We start from the raw sequence: 22,479 nt of genomic DNA, 5'->3' as shown, positions 1-22,479 counted from the left end.
CAAGCCATAAACAAATTAATCAACAGTGAGAATCTTAATCAACCAATCATTAATAAGATCCCATTTTGAAAATAAAAATAATAATTTGTACATTCGAATTCTAGATTAGTCGTTGGCCTTTGAGGAAAAGTATCATATAAATTAATAGATTAATAAAATAATAAATAGTGGTGGGTGTCTAAGCACAGTATATAAGCGGTGGGGTAGAAAAGAAAATATGAAGGAGTCTAGGGGATATTTTTTAGACTGATGAGTGAACACTGGGAGTACACGTGGCAGTCTAAGTACATGTGTCTTAATTGCAGGAGACCATCTTAGCTGTAACTTGCAGAGTAAACACATCTCTGCATCACTTGAATTTTCTTGTACTCATGCTCAGAATATCTACCGTTTGCATTATACAATCTACATAATATAAATACTATAATTATGGGATGATAACGAAATTTTTACAAAGAAAAATATCCAGTCTTATAATGTCAACATTATATTCAAACACGTATGGTTACGCAAGCCATAAACAAATCAATCAACCAATCATTAATAAGGTCCCAGTTTGAAAAAGATCTTTCTCCAAAATCAACAATTTGCACGAGAAAAGAGATTATTCTAGATGATTAATTTATTTTTATTCAAGAGGATCAGACACATCCACGTTCTTGGTTCAAGAAAGATAGCTACTGAATCAAAGAATCAACGAATCTTTCGGTCCAAGGAACCTTTGCCATAACTATCTACAGACAAGTGGGTTGAAAGCTGTCTCTCAATGCACCAACTCTTTAACTTTAATGAACACATTTTAGTACCTTGATCTGATCTGAGTAAAGCCTTGAGACAAGAACACGTTTAAAACCGGCGCATCAGATGATATCTCGATTGTATCGCCGAGCTGCACGTTGTAGTTAACCTGACAACCGTCGATGTAGATAGTTCCATGGTCTGAATACCAGTTAACATCCAAGGATTGGTCCGGTTTAAACGCTGAATGCATTTGAGAAAGGGTTGGACCGGGAGAGATGGGCTCTCTAACCATAAACTGTAGATCACGAGACAACATAGGCATCAGGAACCCACCTGCTGACAGCATTGCTGCAGTTGACCCAGCTGCTGTGCAGACTCTTAGACCGCTCGAGCGGCAGTTCACTGTCTTTGGATTGGTATCACCATCTTTGTTCTTTATCCTGCGCATGTTGTGAAAACATTGGTACATAAAATTACTTATAGAAGGTTAATGTATTAAACCAGTGTTCTAAAAATCTGTTTAGGCGGCGGCGCTGCCCATATAGTTCGGCAAATCAGCTATAAACAAAACGATTTTTTTAACAAATCGGTATAGGCATTCCTAGACGCCCACCTAAACAATAATACTCTATAATGCGCCTAACCACCACTGCCTGGTTTCCTTAACATTGGTCTAAAAATTGTATACTTTGTGATTCTAAGAAACTCTTACTTGAACGAGAACTTTGAAACAGCGGCAGGGCATGGGTGTGAGATCAGAATGTCATTAAGTGCGTGTGAAAGAAGAGGTTCTGAGTTTAACTTTACTGATATTCTCGATACTTTGGAAGGAACTACTCTGCCAAACAAAATGTCATCCAGTACCTGTGAAACAAATGGCTGAATGTTCAAAACCGACAAGTAAACAAATAGGCTTATTCCTCTATCAAAGCTTTACTTACCTGTTCAAAGTTATCAACTGTTGCAGCACAAAGATGACCAGTGCTTCTACTAGCGTCAAACTGATCACTTAGTTCTTCCACCTGTAGTTATAAACAACACACTTAGCTTCTTTTCACATTCTTTACGAAAAGCTAAATCCGATCAGGTAATATGAGAAAAACCAGTCTAGATGGCCTCGAGGCGCCTGCCTAATCGGGCAAAATCTGGTTAAAATGAAACTATTTTTCTAAAACAATTTAAAAAAAAAAGAAAAAAAAACTGTGTAGGCGTTCAAAAAATCGGTCTACGCGCACGCCCACCTAAACAATAATCCTCAATAATCGTCTAAAAACGGCCTAGAGATTTCTTGAACATGGAGAAAAACAGAGGCTAAAAGACCTCGTGAGCTTGTGTTGGGTCAGAGTTGACTCCAAGAACATGAACAGAATCGTCTATAAAATGACTAGCGTGCAAGAGGGTGCCATCTCCACCAACGGTGATGACCATATCAACATCACGAATGGGATGTGATAAGTCATTACGTGAGATGGGTTTCCATTCGACTGGCTTCTTATTTAGTATCTCCTGACAAAAGGTTATAGCATCCCTGTGTACTTTGCACCTGCTCTCTAGATACTGAAGAACCTAAACAACATCAAAAAAAAAAAACATGAGTCAACAATGTTCTTTGTAATTAACACATCTTGTCTTCACATTGAGAAGAACCAAAGATGGAAACTTTTTTTCTCAAAGGGGACACGAAGGAAGCAGAACGATTTGTAATTTACGTTATTACACAGACGAGTTCACAAGACCCAACAAGAGTTTCTCTTCACGACATTATCAAAACGTTACGGTCATGTTCTCTCAGGAATTACGTCGAACATATTCGATTCGAAACGAAATAAACGTGATCTGGCTAGAAAAACTTCAAAATCAAGATGACACGAGGAGGGCGATACCTGATGATTTTTGATGAGCGAGACACCATCTGTTTCAAGGAATGGGTACAGATCAACCGGTTTCAATAGAAGTAGAAGCTTCCTGATCGCCATTCTCCTTCAATCAATCTCTATAGAGAGAAGGAAGATGACGATCTCCATAGAGGCATAGGCTCTTAAGTGAGTGTTTCTTCTTGAAAGTTGGCAAAAGATTCAGGCCCAAATACAAGGTTGGCCCATTATAAACTCTACCAAAGTGGCCCAATTACTCGGATCCAAAATTCTGACCGGGTTAGCTGCATCTACCTCCCTTTGTAGTGGCTCTAGATTTTTTTTTGGGAAAATTGTTTTTTTTTTAGAGTTAAAAAATGATAACTATGTCCTTTTAAAGTTTAAACTAATCTCAAATATTTTATATCTCATTAGGTTAATTATTTTTAAAATGGCAATAATGCCCTTAAAATTGTAATTTTTTGTTTTTTTTTGTTTTTTTATAAAAAAAACGATTTTTCAAAATATGAAAGTGAATATTCTCAAATACTTTGTTTCCATATTTTTAGGAACTGATTTCTTATCCGTAGAATACAGCTGATCTGTAGAAATCGATTTCTACAGGTTTTTAAAATTATAGTAATGTGTAGATTTTGATTTCTACATGTTTTAGATTTACAGTAAATCTGTAGAAGTCGGTTTCTACGTGTTGTAGATTTATATTAATGTGTAGATTTTGATTTCTAAAGATCTTAGATCGGTAGGTTAAGCGCGGAATGTGTATTCTAAATATTTTTAGAATACTCTTATTTACGTAGATCGTGTATTCTAAACATTGTAGATTCAATGAAAAAAATGGATTTTGTTTTCTACTTTAAATGTCATTTCTACTTTATTTAGAACATAATCTGAAATTTATGATTTAAATATTTTTAGAACTGAAAAAATATCACTAAGTTCATATTGGTATTTTATCAAAACTTATTATTTTTCCAATTTTTTTTTTGTTTGTAAAACTATTTATTAAATTTATTTTCAAAAATATTAAAGGGTGTAATGGGCAAAAATGACATAAAATAGACATTAGTCTAAGGGACATAGTTATCATTTTTTGCTCTAAAAAAACAATTTCTCTTTTTTTTTTTGAACTTTAGTGGCTCTTGATGTTTAAAATATATTTTCCAACTTCTAATTTTCAATTTTGTAGTTAATTTTAGTATTGTGTTTTAAGTATTTTATGTTTCTTGTATATGAGCACTTAATATTTTAGATGATTCAAAAACAAATTTAAATTTAAAAATCGGATTATTTGTTTAATCAAATATTTGAGATGTTTGGGTATTCATTAATGGTACCATGTCAAATCCTAGGCTTCTAGCCGGTACTATTCAGATCCATGTCAAATTCTTTGTCGCCGACGTTTTGCCTATCAAGAACAATCCTTAGTAGGATCACATCATTCGAATCAAGTGGGCAGTCCTTTAAAGATTGTCTGGGCTAGAATCTGATCTTGAAGTGGGGTTAGTTTTGATATCGTACTGGACCGGTTAGGATCCACGTGTTTTCATAATGGTGAGACCGCCACTATTGCCGAACCGAACCTATGAATTTGACCTAGAAATATCAGAATTCACGTGATTGTCTCTGATTTGACCAAATGTAGTAAGCTACTGACCTACTGTACGAGAAATCTAGTTGAACAATCTAAGAGCATCAGGCCATCTTTAACCCTAGCACCTCTAATGGGTTGTTTAATCAATTTTTTACTAATAAATGATTAGGCACCTCTCTTTTTTTTTTTTTTTTTGTGCACAATTAAGCACCTCTCAAACACCACTTCTTCAATAGCTTAATTAAACACCTTCAAGTAGCACTTCTTATTTTATTAAGGTATTTTTTTTTTTGTTAAATCCAAAAATTATTAAGCATCCCACTTAAACATCCTGGTTAATGGTGCTCTATCCAAAGATCCATTTAGGGTCTTTTATTTTTTTTTAATACTTTTAAATAGTAAAAGTGAATTAAGAGATTTAGTTAAAAAACTTGAACATTTATGTGCTCCAATGCAAGTCTTTTAATTAAGGTTTTTTAAAGCTATTTTCATTGAAACTTAAATGTACTTACAACCTACCTTTTTTTTATCAAACTACTTTCATTGAAATATAGAAGAGTTCAACTCCATTAATGCATACAATAAGGCTACAAGGAGCCAAACAAACCAAAGCATAGACCAATACGCTGGACACACAAATGAGAAGGCTTAACCATCTTCAAAACAATGTTCCCTATAACAATTTCACTAATAACAAAGTCCAGCAAAGATGTCAGATTGGAACTCAAAATGAGGCAAGTGAGAATGATTACCTGCTCTGAAGGTGGACGAAGGTATTGGTTGTTGGATCCATCAATGAAAAAAACAGAACCACTGGCTTCTCCCTATCACAAAAACCGATTGATTCATACAAGTTTTTTGATAAAAATGAGAGGCTAATTGATTCATAAGAGGTTGGTCTCACCCAGAGCCGGCCCTGGGCTAAAGGCCATAAAGCAAAAGTTTCAGGCGCCAAAATATATATACTTATTAGGGGCACCAATTACCTGAAGGCGTCACTTTAGTCTAGTGGTCTTAGACCTTTTTCTCCCGACCAACAGGTATCAGTTTCGAATTATATCGCCTTCTTCCTCTTTGTTAATATTTTTTATTCCTTTTTTGATATTCATCAAAGATATGGACGATTTTATTACCATTTCCAATAGTTCTAGTTTCTTTTCTTATATGTTGTAAATGCTATATTATTAGATAATAAATTTAATTAAAACAAATCTAATTAATATTTTTACTTTATTAGAAGACAATTTTATTTTTCTAGTTCTTGTTTTCTATCTCTTTCAGCTAATATTTACTAGAATACATGTATTAACATGATATATTATAATAATTAACTTGAATTAGAAATTATTCGTATAACAATGAAATTGTGATTAATTTTTGTAGGAATGCATGCATCTTCTATTGTGCCTTTTGTAAATTTAAAAACTTTTGAAATTCAAACACATAAAATTATCATAGAATTTTAATATTCAATGAAACTCTATTATAATATTCAATGAAACTCTATTATGCTTCTCAAATTTACAAATTGAAATATTGACGTTGAAGACTTGAAGTGACTCTATAATATGTTTTGCTCTATTTTATAAATATTATTTTTATTGTCAGAATTAGTAAAAAAAGTTATCAAGAAATAAAATTTAAAATTAGTCAAGTGAACTAATATAAATAATAACAAGTGATCTGTAGAATATCACTGCTTATCTTTCAATACACTAAATATATAAGATAAGTAGCAAATAATGTTTTTTTGTTAAACAAAAATACAGTTTTAAAAATATTGTATATTTTTTAATTATACTTAAGGGGCAAAATTTTCGAGGTCCGCTTTAGGTACCACCATAGTCTGGACCGGCACTGGTCTCACCCCATCACCAATTGCAAACAAACTAACGAGTCGACGGTTTGTAGGGAACGTTTGACCAAAATGGCATAGACATCAACTGTGGCTAGTCCAAGACTCCACAAGCTCTGCAGGCTAGTGGCTGCAACTAGATAGCTGATGATACAGTCCAATAAAAAACAGTAAGACCCTGTTCGTTTGCTCACCCAGGTGATCCATTTGGATGAAGATGCAAATTGATGTTCGTTTTGTGCATTATAATGTTACATCCAGATGAATCACCCAGTTGAATTTTTAAAAACTCATCTCAAATTCTCACCCAAATGAAGGTGAGTCTTCATGGTGCATCTGGATGTAGATGCATCTAATTTAGTCCAAAATGATATATGACAAAAATGACTTAAAATATTATTTTCAAACCGTAAATTCTATTTTTTGCATATACATTTTTCCGCTATAACCAAAAAATGTATTTTCTCGCAAAAACTGAAAAATACACTTTCTCGCCAAAACCGCAAGATGCGTTTTTCCACAAAAAAACATAAAACACACATTTTCATAAAAAACACATTTTCCGGCTAAACCAGTAAAACCGCATTTTTCGACCAAAACCGAAAAAACGTATTTTCTCGCCAAAACCCAAAAAACGCATATTCCCGTCAAAACTCCAAAAAGCATTTTCCGGCCAAAACCACAAAAGCATTTTCCCACCAAAACCGGAAAATGCATTTTTTCGCCAAAACCGAAAAACACAATTTTCCCGCCAAAACTGGAAAATGGAATTTTCCCGCCAAAACCGGAAAAATGTATTTTCCCGCCAAAACACAAATATACATATACATATATGCTGTTATGCAGCCAATCAACTTATTCTACTAATGTATTTAACGTCGAAATATTAATTAAGCTTTTGCGACATTTGTAAATTTGAGATTTAGGGATGTTGTCATGTCGAACCTTGAATGTTTTGCACAATAGATTGTCAGTTAGTTTTACGTTTTTCTATCTATAATACTTTTAGATCAAAACCAAGTAATAATTGATTATGGCTGTTTCACAACTCATAACATTTCTCCTTAATATGAGTTTTTAATTTAATTTATATGTTATTATTTTGATTATTTTAGATGAGTAACTTCTGTGAAATAATGTTTTTCCAGGATAATTACTACTTTGACTTAGCAACAAAGATAATAATTATATTTACAGAAAGCAGCCAGCATTAATAATAATACGATTTTTTTTTATATCCTTACCAAAAAAAAAAAATTTCAAAGGTGAAAAAGAGAACAAATTCCCTCCAAATGATTGGGCCATAAACCACAGAAGGCTTCTCTCTCAGCCGAAAAACGAGAGGAGCCAAACACATACACTCCTCATAAAACCTTCACAAATCTCTACTGATCTCTGATATATTGTTGGTGACTAGATCGCTTTTGTTGCTTTCTCCGGCGGCTGCATCGTTACTCGATCTAGGTTAGTTTTTTTTTCTGCACTCGTTATTGCAAACCGTTTCCGCTTAGTTAGATTTGCTGATTTTGATTTTCTCAAGCTAAATTTCCCCTTAATAAGAGTCGTTTTGTTTTCCTTATCTTCGCTATGATTAGGCTTTGGTGGTTTTAGATAACTTGGTGATCGTCTCTTGATTTTTGCCTGACCGGTGATCTGACTTCCTGTTCAGATTGATTTTGTTTGTTTGATCTCTACTCTCTGATGAACTAAGATGAATGTATTTAGCCGTGTTATTAAAACCGGACCACCCGATGGTTGAACCGCGTTCGACCATAAATCGGTTACATAGAAGTTGATTGTTTTGGGTTTTTAGATTAGTTTTTGGTTTTTGTTTTTCCAAAAACCATTTTCCATCCAATCAAGATTTTGAAAAAATGGATTCCCTAAAATATAGGAAAACTAGTTTTTGGAAATAACTGATTTCTCAATATAGAAACAAAAAACCAAATTTTCATGGTTTTTTCAAAACTCACATGGGTTTTGTAATTTTTTTAAAATAATAATTATACTAGTATTGATCCCGTGCTATGCACGGTAAATATTTTTTGTTATATGTAGCTTAAATTATATGTATAAATAGACTTTGCTTTATAAGAGGGATACAAATAATAAACAAACCATCAACACACATTTATTAGTAACCACAAACATATAGAATAAAGTTAGATTTGCTTAAAAATTGCTCTGATCTTAATTAGCTCTCTGAATACAAATATTAGTTTGTAGCTTTCACCTTTTATGTTTTGTTCTTCATGTGTTTGTTTCCTAATTCTTAACCTGCAACGTATGGTTTCTTTGTTTTATTCCAGTCAGTATTCAAACTGCAAACAAAAACAATAGTACAAATCCAATTAAAATAGTAAAAACAGAAGAATCATTTGCTAACTATTGGTACTTTCTACTAAAATTTGTGGTATATTTTTTTAGTAATTTTTTATTTTGTTAAAAAAAAGAAATTAACTTATAAGTTAATTTTTTTAAAAAAATAACAGACCAAAAAATCATTAATCAAAATTTTTAAAAGCCCAAAAAGATAATAAATTTTAAATTCAAAATTCAAAATATATTTATAATTTTATTCAGTTTTCCAAAATTCTAAAAATATATTTAAATTTTATTTAGTATGTTTGAATAATAAAATAACTGTCAATTGTATACTGTTTAATATGTGTGAAATTATATAGTAATTTGAAAATCTAACTATTGATATTTTTATAATTTTTGAATTATAGAATATTTTAAAATATAACTATTTTAATTTTGTTTAAATTTTAATAAAATTTTTTTTGAATTGCATGAACTATGCATTGTGAAGAGGTGTCAAAATGGGTCAAATGGGTCAACCCAATCCATAACCCAGATGGGTTAACTGTTAATGGATCATGGGTCAACCCAATTCATTTAATAAATGGGTTGGGTTGACTCATTACCCATTAAATTAAATGGGTTAGATGGGTTAATGGTTGACCCATCAACCCAATATCTTTATAATTAATCATTTTTAAGTTAAGATTAAGTTGATCAAATTGAGAAACTCATTTTGTGGTTTTTGCGGAAAACGCATTTTGTGATTTTGGCGGAAAAACACATATTTTTGGTTTTAGCGGAAAAACGCGTTTTTCGGTTTTGGCGGGAAAACACGTTTTTTCGGTTTTGGTGGGAAAACGCGTTTTCGGTTTTGGCGGGAAACACACATTTTTGCGGTTTTGGCGAAAAAACGTGTTTTTGCGGTTTTGACAGGAAAACGCGTTTTTCGGTTTTGGCGGGAAAATGCGTTTTTGGGGTTTTGGCGGGAAAACGCATTTTGCGGTTTTGGCGGGAAAATGTTTTTTTTTTCGAGGAAAAGTATGTGTTTGCGGTTTTAGTGGGAAAATGCATTTTGCGGTTTTGGCGGAAAAACATGTTTTTTTGCGGTTTTGGCGGAAAAACTTTTTTTTGCAGTTTTGGCGGAAAATCGCGTTTTGCGGTTTTGGTGGGAAAATACGTTTTTGGCGGAAAAATGTATTTTGCGGTTTTGGCGGAAAAACGCGTTTTTTGCTGTTTTGGCGGGAAAACGCGTTTTGCGGTTTTTGCGGGAAAACGCGTTTTGCGGTTTTGGCGCGAAAATACGTTTTTGGCGGAAAAATGTGTTTTGCGGTTTTGGCGGAAAATGCGTTTTTGCGGTTTCGGCGGGAAAATGCATTTTTCGCGGAAAAACGCGTTTTTGCGGTTTTGGCGGAAAAACTTTTTTTACGGTTTTGGCGGAAAATGCGTTTTTGCGGTTTTGGCGGGAAAATTCGTTTTTGGCGGAAAAATGTGTTTTGTGGTTTTGGCGAAAAATGCGTTTTTGCGGTTTTGGCCGAAAAACGCGTTTTGGTTTTGGCGGGAAAACGCGTTTTCGCGGTTTTGGCGGAAATTGGGTTTACTAATTGTTTTTTTAATTGAAAACTAAATGGGTGAGAGTTGACCCAACCCAATAGACCTATTTAACCTGTTAACCCATTAATCTGTTAACTCATTAACCTGTTAACCCATTAACTTGTTAACCCATTAACCTATTGAGGCCCTGTTCGTTTGCTCACCTAGGTGATCCATCTGGGTGAAGATGCAAATTGATGTTCTTTTTGTGCATTATAATGCTACATCCAGATGGATCACCCAGCTGAATTTTTTAAAACTCATCTCAAATTCTCACCCAGATAGGTTAATGGGTTAACAAGTTAATGAGTTAACAGGTTAATGGGTTAACAGATTAACAGTTTAATAGGTTAACAGATTAATGAGTTAAAAGAGAAAATAATGCAAACTAAATAGACGAACCACAACTCATATCACAATTAGGGGTGTCAAAATGGGCCATGATCCATGGGTTGACCCAACTCAAGTTGATCCATTAACCCATCAAAAATAAACAGTTCATTTGGGTTAATGGATCAACTTGAGTTGGGTCAACCCATGGATCATGACCCATTTTGACACCCCTAATTGTGATATGAGTTGTGGTTCGTCTATTTAGTTTGCATTATTTTCTCTTTTAAATTGCATTGTTTTCTTTTAAAATAATTTATTAAATAAATAAATTTATTTTAAGTGGTAATATTTTGTGCTATTTGTTTTTTTCACAGTAAGTAATATTTTAGTATTAACAAAAATATATTTTATTATTAACTTTTATTTCAACTTCAAAAAAAAATATAGGAAAATTAAAAATTAAAAACTAAAAAATCATCACCTGAAGCTTTTTAGAAACTAAAACTACAACAAAATCAAAATTTAAAATAAATATATTAATAATTTTTAAAACGAAAACCAAAAGCTAAAAACTAAAATCACCATTCATGTTTTTCCAAAAACTAAAATCTACTGCAGAATCAAAAACCAAAAACTAAAAACCAAAATCTAAAAACTAAAAACCAAAAGCCAAAAACCAAAAACCAAAATCTAAAAACTATCCAAACAATCATCACCATAGTCAGATTGGGTCTAATAATCGATTCTTCAAGCTGGATTAGATTTCAGAATTATTAAATTGATAAAAACCATTAAAACTATCAAAAATCTATAAAACATCCATGTAAACATAAAAATAATTTATATTAATAATGTTTTATATTTTAAATTCATTTATATTTTAGTTATGTATCATACTAATATTACTTTTAAATTTATACACTAAAAATATATTAAATTAGATCATTGAACTAGGTTTGATCCAGTTCAAAATTATCAGTTTTTAACACTGGTATTTAGGTTCTAAAAGCAACTACGAGTTCTTTTTTTCACTCAAAATCTAATGTAGCTAGGATTTGAGCTAATAGGTGATTGCAGCTTGTTTGAAAGTTTTTGGATCCTTAGATATTCATCTTATGGAAACATAGATCATTGACGATTAATTTAAGATAAATGAGATGTGACACGTGTCTTATTTCTCAATTAAGATGTTCGCAAATCTTTGGTTTCTTGGCAAGCACATATATAAAACATGTTGAAAATTAATTCATATACAATTCAAGGATGCTTTTCTTTTGCAAGATCCAAAAAGTAGCAATGATGGTGATGATTTTGTGTTGGTGGAGTTAAAACATTCTCATCTCAACTATGACTGGATTAATAGTTTTAAAGGAATAAACCGATGACTAAATAACTCACTTGCATGTAATCATTTTCAATACATCTCCCCAATACTTGAACAAATAATGTTAAGTAATTATCACTTTTTAGTGGGTGCTACATGCATGGTCAAACTTTTTCAATACATCTCCCAATCCTTTTTTTTTTTTTCCAATTGAGAAGATCTTGGTGGGGTCCTTGTGATTGTGGACTCCGTGCCTATTTGAATAAGTCACTGCAGTCTTCACGGGGAAAAGCAATATATCTCAATCTTAAACATTTCTCATGTCTGTATTATAGTTTGAAAATGGTTGATATAGTGCCACCTGGTTACAGGATAGAACAAATGCAAGGTGCGTGTGAGATTCTTGTTACCTAGTCATGGGGGTTTTCTAGTGTTATTTATTTATTTCACTCACATGTTTTGTGGGGTTAATCAACTTACAGTTAGACTTTCAACTATATATATACATATAGGTAAAGCAAAAGTGAGATCAGCAAATCTTATCACCTTTTTTTTTTCATAAATATATGATGCTTATTAGATTTGCTCTTATAAGGTAGACCAACAGTTTAGATTAACAAATATGCTCTTCTCTTCTTCTTCGTTCTCTCCTCAAAATCCTTCACGAAGAAGAAGATGAGATGAAGCTTTATTCGTCGCCGTTCTTCTTCGGTGACTGTTGACTCCGGTATATCTCGGTCGGTTTGACGAGTATATCCGGCTTCTGTTTCTGGCGGCTCGCGTTCACCTTGACGGAGTTGTCCGGCTTTGTTTTTCGCGTCGTGCTCGATAGCGACGGCGGCTTCTCACCGGAATTTCCCGGTTATCGTTGATTGACGCTTCCGTTTGTTACTCGCTCAACCGTCTCTCTTCTCACATCTCTGTTAGATGTTGGGTGGATTGTAGATGACTGAATTATCTTTGAAGCGTCGATATGGTGTGAGGTTAGGATATTGGGAAGATCGCTCAGAGTGAGGCTTTCTTCATCATCCGTTTGATAGACTTTCAGTGTTTTACCGGAAACAGTTGAAAGAGTTCCCGTCGATGGAGATTGATGGTGGGTTCTCCGTAAAGCAACACGTGTCCTCGGCAGTTCGAGTTTTGACGCGTGGATCGTCTCCAGTGAACAGAAAGCTCCGGCTTGAATCTCACGGCGGTGGTTTGGAGGAGGTGTTTGCTGTTTTTGACGCGTGTCGATTCCTTTTTTCTCAATACACGTGGAGAAGAAGATGGTAGCGGTGGAACCATTTTCTTTCTTCGTTGGTTTAGTTGTTGGGCCATGTGTAGACCTAGGGTTATTATGTTGTCCTGTCTATAGGCCTTTCGTTTTCTCAATAATGTTTTGGACTGTTGTAACCTTTTTGGTGTTATAATAAAATACCAGACGGAAAAAAAAAAAAAAAAAGTAGACCAACAGTTTGTTATATTTTATTTTTCCTTTGCCTTTTGTTACCGACACGTGTTATTGGAGGCATCGTATGATGTTGTCCACGCACACACAATATAATTATATAAACACTACCAAGTCATTGGCTTCTGCTATATAAAAAAAGGAACATCGTGTCTTCATGCTTACTTGTTTTCTTGAAAAAATCATGTGGTTTTTCTTTTCTTCTTCCAAAGTCAAATGTATAAACAGTAACTCAATAATGCTTTTCTGTTTATAAGCATGAAAAATACTCATCCCGACAAATGAGACAATGAACTGGAAGATTTTGAAACTATTTATTAGTGTAGTATTATTTTCCATTGTGCACATCATTCAAAAGTTTGACATTGTTATCTCCGTGCTAGAGAGTGTGTTGTGGAAAGTTAGGTGTCGGTATTACCCTCTCAAAAGTCTCATTTAGGTCAGTGCTTGGCAAAGAAATCTACTTTCTGTCATTCTGACTTACAGCATCTGATTCCTTTTTTTCTGCCTTACCAAACTAAGCAGAAGAGTTTGCTTGGGAGTCCTCCCTCTTCTTATCTATGTTCCTTACTTTGTGCACATTGGAACACACTAACTTAACCATCCTCCTTTGAATAGTTTCATTTGACTTCTTACTGTTGTTGAGAACGAATACGATATTTGGTTTTAGTATGATCATGTGTTTGAAGTTATGGCCACTAACCGGAATTGACCTTGAACTAAAGATCATGTACACAAGTTTTAGAAATTTGTATTAAGAAAGTTCAGGTGCCATAACAAATTTTATATAGAAGTTTTAAGACATAATTTCTTATTAGTGCAATAGTTTATGGACAATTTTTTTTAAATGTTTTAGGCGGCTAAGTATACAAGAAAATAATCCTAGCAATACAAGAATATAAGACCGGGCATGTTACTATATAACTTTCTAGATTGTATACCATAATAGCCTAGTAGGGGTAACATTTTTTTTTTATTGGTCAACTTTAAAAGAATCCATTTCCAATAAAAGCAGAAGGTAGATCTTTCTACATTGTATTCCCCCAAAATCAAATCCAACGTCGGGTTCGGCCGAGTGAGAGAGGTCATTTTCAGGTTAATCTTTTTTTAATGTCGCACTCAAAAATATAAAAATACTTCTTGGGTTAGTATTAGTAATATTACTTATATATATATATATATGTATAAGGTTAAATATTACTTTCTCGGTATTACTTTATTTGGTGTTTTAAAAAACTTTTTTTTTTGAAAAATAATTGATGTTTTCATTGTTTTAAATATAATTTAATATCATTTGAATTTTGTGACTAATTACAAAATATTGTATTTATTTTTTATTGGTTGAACTAATATCATTTAAATATATTTTTATATAATCAAGATATATTGTATAAAAATTTATATTTTTAATATATGTACAAAAACTTTAAACACCAGTATATATATAAATAGTATATACAAAGGGTTAAATAGTAGTTTGGTCAGGCGGAGGAGTGGCTCCAGGATTTGGATATGCCAGGGACCCACAGAAGAAGAGGAATACTTCAATGATAATTACGTCATCTCACCTTCTTGTAGTAAAATCTTAAAAAAAATCTAAATATTTAATTCAAAACAACTTTGTAATAATATCCTCGTGATTGCGAAGTGTGTGATATTCTTTCTCAGCCCCAACTCTCCGGGAGATTATCACCGGCGGTGTTAATATAATTGATAGGAGTTTTGAGCCCTTTTTATTTGGTTAGTGGTGGGGAAAAAGGCAAAGAAAGAAAATAAAAGTCTTGTCTATGTTTTCAGAGGACCGAATCTTGTGGTGTATCACTTATGCATGGCTGTGAAGCCTCTGTGTAGTCTGTAAAGCTTACACGAGGATTTTCTTGCTCCCTCTCTTTCTCTCTCTCTATGATAATGTCTCTCACACCATTCCCTTTGGCCTTCTGTCTATCTGTTTACATCTCTCTTTCGTTTCTTTTAGCTCTATTTACTTACCCTCTCTCGATGATAACGACTTGAAAGTTGAAACCCACCTCAATAAAGAAACAAAAAATTCTCAAATTTATTCCCTTCTAAGCCTACTGTCTTGCTCATGTTAAGGATCACTTCTCTCTCTCTCTTTTTGTATGTTTCTTTTGAGTGGCCGTGAAGGTGTGTCATTCAGCTGGTGCCCCTTCCTGGTTAGTCCATTTTTGTTCTTTTTCGAAATAGTTGGCCTGATAGGTCCTTTGAATCATATTGTCGTTGGTATCATCTTCAGTGTTTGACACTATCTTGTGTTTGTTTGTTTTCTTGCTTCTTTTTCAATAACTTTAGATGCGTGTTCGTTGGCCTGATGGGTTCTTTTACATTCAGCAGAAGTGAGAACAATATGGTGATAGACAGTGGCATTTTATTTATTGTTTACTGTATCCTTATACTTGACACTTGGTTTTGTTAATGTGGCTTGATTTTCTTTAACAACACAATGCAGGTGACCTCAACTTTTTGTTCCGTTTTGGTGTGAGCGTATGCCTGGAGATAAGTACAACTCCAGTTCGTCTCACATCCCTCTCTCTCGAACAGAACGGCTCTTGAGAGAAAGAGAGCTTCGAGAGAAGAGGAGGAGCAACCGTGCTCGTAATCCTAATGAAGCTGTTGGCAGTTCTGAAAACTCTGACAACGACCTACGTCTAGAAGGGGACAGTTCAAGGCAATATGTTGAGCAGTACTTGGAAGGTGCTGCTGCTTCTGCTAGGGCGCATGATAATGTGTGTGAGAGGCAAGAAGTAAGGCCTTATAACAGGCAACGGCTGCTTGTAGTGGCTAACAGGCTCCCAGTTTCTGCGGTGAGAAGAGGTGAAGATTCATGGTCTTTAGAGATCAGTGCTGGTGGTCTAGTTAGTGCTCTCTTAGTTAACTCATTATCTTCTCATCCTGGTTACATATGAACACAAGGCCTTACTAGTCCATTTGATGAAGTCTTTTTTGACCGATGTATTAGTAGCTCAAGGCAGACCCTGAGATTTTTGGGGCTTTAAATAATTTAGTAAGGATTTTAATAAAAAATATTTTAAACAATTTGGAGACTATGGTCATATATACTCGGAGATTTTTGAGGACTCAAGATCAATGTTTCACTTGGCTATGTCTAGGACCGGCTCTGAGTTGGCTGACATAAACCATGGCATTTTGTAGGTGTAAAGGAGTTTGAGGCCAGATGGATTGGATGGCTGGAGTAAATGTGCCTGATGAGGTTGGGCAGAAGTCCCTTACCAAAGCTTTGGCTGAGAAGGTACACAGTATATCTTTTTTAATGTTGTTGCCAATGAAAATGATCTTGTGTATACTTGAAGTCTTATGTTGTTAAATTTTCAGAGGTGTATCCCTGTGTTCCTTGATGAAGAGATTGTTCATCAGTACTATAATGGCTATTGCAACAACATTCTGTGGCCTTTGTTTCACTACCTTGGACTTCCACAAGAAGACCGGCTTGCCACAACAAGAAGCTTTCAGTCCCAATTTGCTGCATACAAGAAAGCAAATCAAATGTTTGCTGATGTTGTAAATGAACACTATGAAGAAGGAGATGTTGTCTGGTGCCATGATTATCATCTTATGTCCTTCCTAAATGCCTTAAGGAATACAACAGTAAGATGAAAGTTGGATGGTTTCTTCATACACCATTCCCTTCTTCTGAGATACACAGAACACTTCCTTCACGTTCAGAGCTTCTTAGATCAGTTCTTGCTGCTGATTTAGTAGGGTAACATCTCTACTTGCTTCTATCTATTTGCTAGTACTCTTCAATGGTAATGGCTTATATTGTATATTTTTCAGTTTCCATACATATGACTATGCAAGACACTTTGTGAGTGCATGCACTCGTATACTTGGTCTTGAAGGAAACCTGAAGGAGTTGAGGATCAAGGCAAGCTTACTCGAGTAGCTGCTGTATGGCCATCTCATTACTCTAACCCTCATATTATTCACATTTATCATCTCACAATGACAACACAACTCATAACACCTTGTAACTTCTTTTTTTTTCCTTTTCAGTTTCCCATTGGTATAGATTCTGAGAGGTTTATACGAGCACTTGAAGTCCCTGATGTCATACAACACATGAAGGAGTTGAAAGAAAGATTTGCCGGCAGAAAGGTAAGGGATGCGCTGCAATCTATTTGAAAGCACATAGAAGTGTTTGTTCTCCCCCTCTTTACTGAGTTTAGTTTTGTTCTTGATAGGTGATGTTAGGTGTTGATCGGCTAGATATTATCAAAGGGATTCCTCAAAAGATTCTTGCATTTGAAAAATTCCTAGAGGAAAACGCAAGCTGGCGTGATAAAGTGGTGCTATTGCAAATTGCAGTACCAACAAGAACAGATGTCCCTGAATGTAAGTTTTCATTCTTGGAGTACAAATTTTCATGGTAGTTCTTCTAATGGTTTTTATTACCATTATGTCACAAAGGATCATATCACCAAAAATGTAGTAGCTATTCTAGATGAACTAGTAAACTAACCCTCTTTTCAAAGTACACTATCTTGAAACCTGTAGCTAATGAATGAAACTTGTGGATGTTGTTATTACAGATCAAAAACTCACAAGCCAAGTTCATGAGATTGTGGGACGAATTAATGGTCGTTTTGGGACACTTACTGCAGCCCCAATACACCACCTGGTCTGTTTTTTTCTCCCTCTCATGCATCCTATTATGTTAGGATTTGAAAACTGTTTTAGCAAAGACAATTCTTGATGGTATATGGATAGATAGAGAAAATATTATATGTACCACTATATATGAGAAATAGTGATTAAATTCTCATGCCCTGTGATCAGGATCGTTCTCTGGACTTTTATGCTTTATGTGCACTTTATGCTGTCACAGGTAAATAGTGTAGCTACTTGTGGGTATGGTCATAGTTTGTATGGCTTTTGTTACTTTCTGTTATCTGATTAGTTTCTTTCATCAGATGTTGCACTTGTTACATCTTTGAGAGATGGGATGAACCTTGTCAGTTACGAGTTTGTTGCTTGCCAAGAAGCCAAGAAGGGCGTCCTCATTCTCAGTGAAGTAATAACTCTCATACTCAGCAGCTTCAAGATGATTTGCCCCATCAAAGTGGGGTTTTCAAAGTTGTATTTGTTTTACAGTTTGCAGGTGCTGCACAATCTCTAGGTGCTGGAGCCATTCTTGTGAATCCTTGGAACATTACAGAAGTTGCTGCCTCCATTGGACAGGCGTTAAACATGTCATCTGAAGAAAGAGAGAAAAGACATAGGCATAACTTTCATCATGTTAAAACTCATACCTCTCAAGAATGGGCTGAAACTTTTGTGAGGTATGCAAGTTACTAATGCCTTGTTTGTGTTGTTGTCAAAATGATGTACATAATGAGATGATCCTTGGAAGCTATTGAAGTGATAACTCTTTAACAAATATGCAGTGAACTAAATGATACTGTAATAGAGGCTCAACTAAGAATCAGCAAAGTCCCACCTGAGCTTCCACAGAATGACGCGATTCGACGATATTCAAAGTCAACCAACAGGCTACTGATCCTGGTAACTAGTTTTGGGGGATGTCTTTTACCATACCTGTGGTCACTTTCTCTTTGTAAGTTTTGAAAACATTCAGGGTTTCAATGCAACATTGACTGAACCAGTGGATAATCAAGGGAGAAGAGGAGATCAAATAAAGGAGATGGATCTTAATCTACATCCAGAGCTAAAAGGACCATTAAAGGCATTATGCAGTGATCCAAATACAACCATAGTTGTCCTGAGTGGAAGCAGCAGAAGCGTTTTGGACAAAGTATGTATCTATTTTCTTACCCTTGTTTCCTTTCTTGGAACACAAGTTTCACTGACTGACTTGGTTTTTACTCAAAATCAGAACTTTGGAGAGTATGATATGTGGTTAGCCGCAGAGAATGGGATGTTCCTAAGGCTTACAAATGGAGAGTGGATGACTACAATGCCAGAACACTTGAACATGGAATGGGTTGATAGTGTAAAGGTACAAAGATACTTAGTCCAGACAAAGCCTCATAACAATCTGAGTTCTGTTTTTTTTTTCTACTTGTAGCATGTTTTCAAGTACTTCACTGAGAGAACACCAAGGTCACACTTTGAAACACGTGATACTTCGCTTATATGGAACTACAAATATGCAGGTAACCTCTCCATCTCTCTATTTTTGGTTATGTTCAGTTCGGGTTGGTTATTTTGGATATCGGGTTGCGGGTTTTAGGATCCATTTAGGATTTTACCAATTTTGTGGTTAGGATCGGTTCACATAGTTTCGATTCAGGTACGTTCCAATAGCAAAAATAGGAACTGGCTAATACCCAGAACCGGTTTGGTTATTTCAGGTAATTTTTAGATAAAATATCAAGTAAGATAGCGTGTAATTTGGATAATTTAGAAAAAAAATCTCAGATAATTTGGGCTATCTCAGATATTTGGATAATAAAGTTTCTTAAATACTTTTGGATATCTTTAGATATTTAAATTTTATCTCAGATATTCGGTTTTGGTTTTGGTTCGGTTCTTCGGACATCGGTAAAGTGCCCAGACCAACTGAAACACTCATTCTCGATGTAGATATTGAGTTCGGGAGGCTTCAAGCAAGAGACCTGTTACAACACTTATGGACAGGTCCTATTTCTAACGCATCAGTTGATGTTGTCCAAGGAAGCCGCTCTGTGGAAGTTCGTGCTGTAGGTGTGACCAAGGGAGCTGCAATTGATCGCATTCTAGGAGAGATAGTGCATAGCAAGTCCATGACCACACCCATTGATTATGTCCTGTGCATTGGTCATTTCTTGGGGAAGGACGAAGATGTGTACACATTCTTTGAACCAGAACTCCCATCAGACATCATCCCCGCCATTGCACGGCCCAGACCATCATCTGATAGTGGTACCAAATCATCACCAGGAGACAGAAAACCACCTTCAAAGTCCACACACAGCAAAAAACACGGTTCAAAATCTTCATCCTCATCTAACTCTTACAACAACAACAAGGCTTCACAGAGACTTTCACCAGAGAAGATCTCATGGAACGTGCTTGAACTCAAAGGAGAGAACTACTTCTCTTGTGCAGTGGGTCGTACCCGCACCAGTGCTAGATATCTCCTTGGCTCACCTGATGATGTTGTTTGCTTCCTAGAGAAGCTCGCTGACACGACGGTTCCTAACTCATCGTCTTCATCTTAGAATCTGAGAACGTGTGAAATGAGAGTTCTTGTAACTCAATAAGTCATTGTTTGGTAACAATAAGTAACCATTAACCAGATTGCTTTAGTGGTTTTGATCTAATATATAATAAAGAGTAGAGCAAGTGATGAACAAAGAACAAAATAATGAGATCACAGGAACACGACTTCTAAGCAAGCTCTAGTACTACAACCCTTGTCACGTTAGGTTTTCTTGTTTGGTTCGAATGCATACTTGATCAAAGACTCTTCATTGAGAGTAGCCCAGGGAACTCTTTCTTGAGCTTAGAAGCATCCATCTCGTTGTTACTTCTTGGAGCCACAATAATGACTTTAGCTTCCATTTGAACTCAGGGTTGATGTAGTCTCTGTACATCTCTAGAATCTCATTGTGACCCACCACACCAGGGTTTGTGAACTCTTATATATTGAAGTGAAAAATGAAACAAAAATGTTTGGGTAAATCTTGAACATTTTATTATTGATTTTTTTTTACCATTGGATAATTACGCTATTACACCTATGATAAATATTACAGACAATTTTACAGCCAACAATTCTACCTGCCATATGAGGATTTAAGCCTGACTGCATCACCCGAGCTCCCCTATGGATCCACGTTTGACGTTACTCATTGCGTCATGCTACATATCTTTTATACGATTTTTCTCCTTTATTATTGATTTATTATTGACTTTTTTAGGAATAAAGATTATGCACAAAAATCCATATAAATCAACTATCTTATATATTAAAAGAGAAGTCTCAACCTTGATTCATGTGTGATTTAAAAAAAAAAAATGAATCTAATGGACCTATTACTAAAAACTAATGTTACATTTAATATTTAATCAAGGTTGTTATTATGCCTAACTAAATGACATCAATATCCATACAATTCCGTAATCAAATAACCACTAAAATCTCGAAACCTATTCCATTTTGGAAACAAACTTTAACGACTAACAAAATATCCAAACGATTTTTTCAAAAAAAATTACTTGAGGATTGCAACATAGAATATTCTATGGATTCGTATCAAAACTAATTGCCCTTAACTAATCCCGAAATCTTCTATATTTTTCCATAACAACTAATACATAGAATATTAGTCGTTAAAGGTTTATGGAGATACTAACAAAATATCCAAACGATTTTTTTCAAAAAAAGTTGCTTGAGGATTGCAACATAGAATATTCTTTGAATTCGTATCAAAACTAATTGCCCTTAACTAATCACGAAATTTTCTGTATTTTTCAATAACAACTAATACATAATATCCTATATTTATTGCGTTCATAAAAAATATATCAATATCCACAATATATTAAGAATAACAACCGAATCATAAATATCCACAATATATTATAGTTTTCACCGAATATACTCACTACAATACCCTAAATATTTAACCATCTATATATACCAACGATGAAACTATCTTCGACGTCAACTAATTTTCCTTCAGCCATGTCTAAAAATAAGAGTATTTCTTTGCTAAAAGCTATCAAGCCATACAAACAGGGATGGTGCATCCAAGTGAAGTTGATTCATTCATGGAGACAGAAAACCAACTATGGAGGAGATACTCTTGAGTTGATATTTGCAGATGAAACAGTGAGATACATTAATATTTATTTGTCAATATATGTTTCTCATGTTAGTGTACTAATCTGTGTATATATTTACGTTTCAGGGTGCAAAAATCCTCTGTTCATGTAAGATGAATTACATTCAACGTACTCAACGCAAGTTGAGTCTTGGTGAATGGCGACTGATAGAGACGTTTTCAGTCTCTCAAGCAGGGGGACAGTATCGGCCAACAAACCATACCTACAAGATGTCTATCATTGAGGACACTTCGATATCACCGAGTTCTTATGAGTGTGATGATAACTTTCTCAGATTCTCCATTTTTGAAGAGATTGGAAATGGAACCCTCAAGACTTCTTTCCTAATTGGTTAGTGTATGAATCATCTATTTTTATTGTAGCAAAATGAAATACTAATATGAAACATGCATATTTCAGATGTCATTGGTCAAGTGATCAGTTTTCGTGACGTTCAAAGTGTCCATGTATCTGGAAAAGATAAGAAGAAAGTTGAATTCCGCTTGCTTGACATCAAGTATGTGAATCTTATCTATTCGTTATTTTCCAATCATTTATATCAAATATATATTCTTTGTAACTCTATATTATGGACTTTAAATTTCA

The 22,479-nt window shown here is 34.5% G+C and overlaps 1 protein-coding gene and 1 pseudogene across 1 annotated transcript; one reads left to right on the top strand and one right to left on the bottom strand.

Annotated features, from left to right (window-relative positions):
- Nucleotides 1-34: 34 nt before the first annotated feature.
- LOC125606750 (NADH kinase-like) lies at nt 35-2,796 on the bottom strand. Its single transcript, XM_048775655.1, has 6 exons — nt 2,625-2,796; nt 2,062-2,307; nt 1,683-1,763; nt 1,454-1,605; nt 807-1,181; nt 35-405 (listed from the first exon to the last, which is right to left on the bottom strand). The coding sequence occupies exons 1-6, from the start codon at nt 2,715-2,717 to the stop codon at nt 315-317; spliced, it is 1,038 nt and encodes a 345-aa protein (XP_048631612.1). The 5' UTR covers nt 2,718-2,796; the 3' UTR covers nt 35-314.
- Nucleotides 2,797-14,543: 11,747 nt separating this feature from the next.
- On the top strand, nt 14,544-20,356 carry LOC106440327 (annotated as a pseudogene).
- The last annotated feature ends 2,123 nt before the right edge of the window (nt 20,357-22,479 follow it).

Source organism: Brassica napus, unplaced genomic scaffold (assembly GCF_020379485.1).
Source record: "Brassica napus cultivar Da-Ae unplaced genomic scaffold, Da-Ae ScsIHWf_962;HRSCAF=1359, whole genome shotgun sequence".
In the NCBI taxonomy this organism is placed as follows: domain Eukaryota; kingdom Viridiplantae; phylum Streptophyta; class Magnoliopsida; order Brassicales; family Brassicaceae; genus Brassica; species Brassica napus.
The sequence above is the reverse complement of the archived record's forward strand: the minus strand, read 5'-3'. Positions and strand labels throughout refer to the sequence as shown.

Coding starts and splice junctions, on each gene's coding strand:
- LOC125606750 (XM_048775655.1), bottom strand. CDS start 2,717: ATGGCGATCAGGAAGCTTCTACTTCTATTGAAACCGGTTGATCTGTAC. Junction 2,308..2,624: donor CGCTCATCAAAAATCATCAG/GTATCGCCCTCC, acceptor GATGTTGTTTAG/GTTCTTCAGTATCTAGAGAG. Junction 1,182..1,453: donor GTTTCAAAGTTCTCGTTCAA/GTAAGAGTTTCT, acceptor CAACATGCGCAG/GATAAAGAACAAAGATGGTG.